The sequence below is a fragment of the Morone saxatilis genome, unplaced genomic scaffold (assembly GCF_004916995.1).
Source record: "Morone saxatilis isolate NCDOM2014 unplaced genomic scaffold, NCSU_SB_2.0 Contig1, whole genome shotgun sequence".
NCBI lineage: Eukaryota > Metazoa > Chordata > Actinopteri > Moronidae > Morone > Morone saxatilis.
The window spans coordinates 2,484,288-2,488,608 of NW_023339651.1; the positions used below are offsets into that span (position 1 = coordinate 2,484,288).

Consider the following 4,321-nt stretch of genomic DNA (forward strand, 5'->3'; position numbering starts at 1 on the left):
CTACTGACTGCCTTCATATGGCCCAAGAGGAGAGGGAGAGACCCTGGAGCTGTTGTATATTGTATGATATGTTTCTCATCTTTTCCCTGATGGTCTCAATAAGTCGCTTTTTAGAAATAAAGTTGCTAAGAGGGTCTGAACACTGGGACTCTCTCTATATGATTGATTTTGTGCGTGTAAGAGCAGCCGACGCCACTTAACATTGTAATAACACATTGCTTTTACGGTCCCAGACGCTGTATGTTTTGTGTCGCAGGTTTTATTCTCCCAACAACCGGACCTCCTTACCTTTGAGCATCGATTCCACTCCTATAACATCGTAAGACTCATTTTTTAAAACAGATTAATAAAAATCCACACAGCAGAAGCAGACATATTGTCTTTTTTATTCTACACATTCTTCTTCCTTGTCTACATTACCCACAATGCAACTTAACCACAGAAAGTCCAATCAGAAAGTCGTGAGTGCTATGCTATAAGCGGCTAACGTAGCATTGTGCCAGGATCAGAGATCAGATCAGGTGAGCTCACTTCTTTCTATCTCAACCACCCAAGTTTTGTTTAATTTTCAAACTTACAGTCGTGCAGCCCCAACCGATGCTGACTCAAGTGACATCACTTGAGGAAATGTATTTCACACAACTCCCTCTGGAGACACCAAAGGCCTTAAACAACCTGGTCTGTAACTTCAAGACCTGTAAAAAAGACTCTGATCGGCGCAGTTCCCCTTGAAGAAATGTTTGGGTTTTTTTCTGTTTGGTGTGGAAGAACCTGACTGGATGAACTGGATCCAGACTGAGACTGTGATCCAGACTTTACCAGCCGACATCAGTTCAGGACCTGTGACTCACCTGAAGATGGCCAGGCTGAGCGACCACAGGAATAACGGGCGTCGCAGGTTCAGCTTCGGCCTTTCTCTCATGAAGTGCTGCCCGCCGAACACGAGTGCGACATACAGGCCACAGAACATGAACGACTTGTTCCTGCGGAGGACAAACACACCACCATAACACACTCATTAGCACCAACTCAGTACAGCAGAACAGACTTTGTTAGCTGGGGTATTTAGCCTGTCCTCGTTATGTGTATTTTTATAGATTAAATGTCAACTTATCGACGAGTGCACAAACAATGAGGGACTTGAGCTCCGCTTAGAACAGACTAAACTCCCCCGAAGCTCCCTCTGATATTTACCTTTGTTTACTTATGTTCTTAATCTGTGTGTCCTTTAAAATCTTTAACTTTTCTTTTCCTAATATTTAACTAGCTAAGTATTTGCAGTGTTTCACCCAAAATGACCAGATGGCCTCTGAGCTTGTTAACTTTATACCATATTTTTTATTGGTTACACAACATTTGTCCTTTAGACAGAGGGTTTACTAATAATTAACTAATAATTTCTCGTCCAATCCTCACATTTGAGAAGCTAAAGCCACTGAACATTTAACGTTTTTGCTTGGAAAATTAACCAATTATTATTTAGCAGATAGTTTTTCTATTTGTTTCAGCCCAAAGATCTAGCTCATGTATTTGTTTTCTGGGGGAAAAAACAGCACCTGCTATCCCTGAAGAAGCTCCCTGCCGCCACTATGGCCCAGACGTTTGGGGCTGACACCACCATTGGTTTTACAATCTGGTAACACAACACATAACATACATTTGGTTTGTTTGCAACCAAGAAATGTAACTGGGAATGGAAAAGAAGATACTCTCAGGTGGGCGAACTACAGGATGGAAACTCAAACACATCTTTGGCATTTCTTGTAATTCAAAAACAATATTGTGGACACTGCAGCGTGGAGAATATGCAAACTGCAAGAGCTGCAATGTTCAGATCAAAAAGGTAAAATGTGTGACAGACAGCGTTCTAATGAAGCACCGTAGAGCTGCAGAGACGCTCCGGTCCACAAATCAACATGTTTGTTTGGTACAGACCTCAAAAAATGTCACATCATCATGGTTTCAATATGTTTTTTTAAAGGAAATGTCTGTAACACGTATGATATTGTATCATATTCTGCATCCCTACAGGAAAAACACTAAATTTAGCAAAACATTTCCCCAGTTTTCTGCCAGAGCGCTTCACCTCCTGAGGATTTATTGACCCGTATTCATCCCTGAAAGAGGCTATCTCTAGAATCTGTACAATGCATAACTTAAGGATAGACTCACTCCATTCAGTCGAGCTGTTATGGGAGATGGACTTGAGGGGGAGGAGATATCGAGTGAGGTTTGGGGAGAGAGTTTGGAAAAGGTACACAGCTCCTTTAGCTCCTGTGTTCGCCCGGCTCAGTGATACAATGATGTCTCCCTGATTTGTTGTAGGTGCTAACCTGATACACATGCTCTGGCTCTGCCCAGCCTTAACCTAACGCTGTGCAATGGTGTTTAATACTCCGTCTGAAGGTTAACCTCTCAGTGCTCTCGTCGGGGGGTCCTCACCCTCTCTTCAACCACTTCACTGGCGGGAAGACTGATCCTAATAAATCTCCTGAAGCTCCAACACATGCACGTTGGATTAGACATGTGCTTTATTGTCTTTAGCTGGAGAAACTCTCCAAGGAAGGTCCAATGCGTCCTTTAAATCTTGTAAATGTTCAGATATTAAATGAATTATGGAGTGCTAGAGTGTGGCACGGTTTCTACGGCTTTTAAGTGTCTTTTTTATTTAAAATGTACAGCATTAATGTGTAACTGAACATCCTCATTAGTGTGTTTATGTTCTTGTTTAGTTGAGTTGTTGTTGTTGTTTTCTTACTGTGTGTGTTTGTTACTGCTCCGGATCGAGCAGGATCGACGCCTAATGCTTTTTTTATTCTTCTATGGCACGTCATAAAAAGGGAATTGTATTTCTCACTGTTAGAAGTTATAAGTGTTGTATATCCCTGCAAAGATCCCAATAAAGAATACAGAAAAAGTTCCCTAAACAGGAAATAATGCTCAAAATTCATCTAAATCTCTGGTTTTACACAAACTTTCAGCAGTTACTGAGTTTATTATTTGGGTTCATTGTGCAGTTTATAATATAATATGAAATAAACATTAAATATGTCTCTAACTCACTGATTCAACCTGTGATCTGTCATCATGCTTGCTTTACACAATAATGACAGTTAAGCAGTGGTGGAGGAAGTCTGACTAATACGAATACGACACTGCTAAAAAAACACTCTGTTACTAAGTCCTGCATTGAAAAGAGTTTGATCAGAAGTTGGTTGGAGACCAAAAACAGACTTTATTTACACATCCAGCAGTTACAGATGTGTAAATAAAGTTCAACACATCCACCTAAAAATGTGATAATGTGTCATCAGAATGATAGAAAATATATATTTGGTGTATTTTCATGCATTTCCAGGAAGAACTGCACAACTAAACCCAACTTTCAACCAACTCTGATGTGTTTTTAGCCTCAAACGCATTTTAAAATGTGACACCAGATTAATGGAGGTAGAGGAGACAGAGACAGAGAGAGAGACAGACAGAGAGAGAGACAGACAGGAGGAGAGACGCTGCCCAGCACCCAGCACAGGGAGACATGTTAGTGTAATATGTCATTATGTGGTATTATCTGTGAGCTAACATCACCCACCAGTTCTCCTGCATCCATTCCAGAGCTCGTCTTTCGTCGAAGCGCCGCTCGAAGTCGTACTCCGTTATCGGGGAGCTGAGCTCACTCTCGTTCATTTTGATCTCTTTTATCACCGTTTCTTCCACTAAAGGGAGACAGAAACAAAAAGGGAGGAATGTGAGCGAGCTGCTGGCAGTCTGGAGTCAGTGTGAACTGCTGCTCGGGTTATATTAGCGGGGTTATCTCCGGTTAGGGTCCGGGGCGGTGCGAGGATGCGGAACCACCAGATGTACTTCCCCACTGTCACTCACTCTCCTTCAGGCGGAGCAAGTTAGCTGCAACAACGGACGTTCCGGTTCGGACCTTCACAATAAAAGAATGAGCGTAAATAAACGGGACAACTATCGTGTGCAAGGGCAATTAAACTCAAAATTACAAGACAAAGAGTACACATGATTAGTTTTGTTCTTACATGATTACTTATTACATTATTATTGCAGTCATGTCCCAACTACAGTGACACAGTGATGTGGTCGTTAGCCGCAGTCCTGGCTTTTATTGTGAAGGTAGAACCATTGGTTTCCGGTTGTTCTCGCTGTCACCGGGCGATTTGACGCAAGCAGAGCACGTTCTCTCTTCCTCGAGCATGCAGTGATGGAGGCGGGTGGGGGCGGGGCTTGATTATGACGTCATATGATCTGGTGGGAGCGTTAACCGTGAGAGTATTGACCCCACAGAGACCCTTATATT

General features: G+C 42.3%; 1 protein-coding gene across 1 annotated transcript in view; it reads right to left on the reverse strand.

Moving 5' to 3' along the window:
* The window catches only part of LOC118327671 (elongation of very long chain fatty acids protein 6-like), a 14,143-nt gene extending 10,269 nt beyond the window's left edge, over positions 1 to 3,874 (reverse strand). Inside the window, exons 1-2 of the mRNA XM_035661088.1 lie at positions 3,593 to 3,874; positions 852 to 983 (exon numbers count right to left, since the gene is read on the reverse strand). Coding sequence (XP_035516981.1) covers positions 852 to 983; positions 3,593 to 3,687 — 227 coding nt within the window. The 5' untranslated portion in view covers positions 3,688 to 3,874. The remainder of the gene's footprint in view (positions 1 to 851; positions 984 to 3,592) is intronic.
* Positions 3,875 to 4,321: the final 447 nt, after the last annotated feature.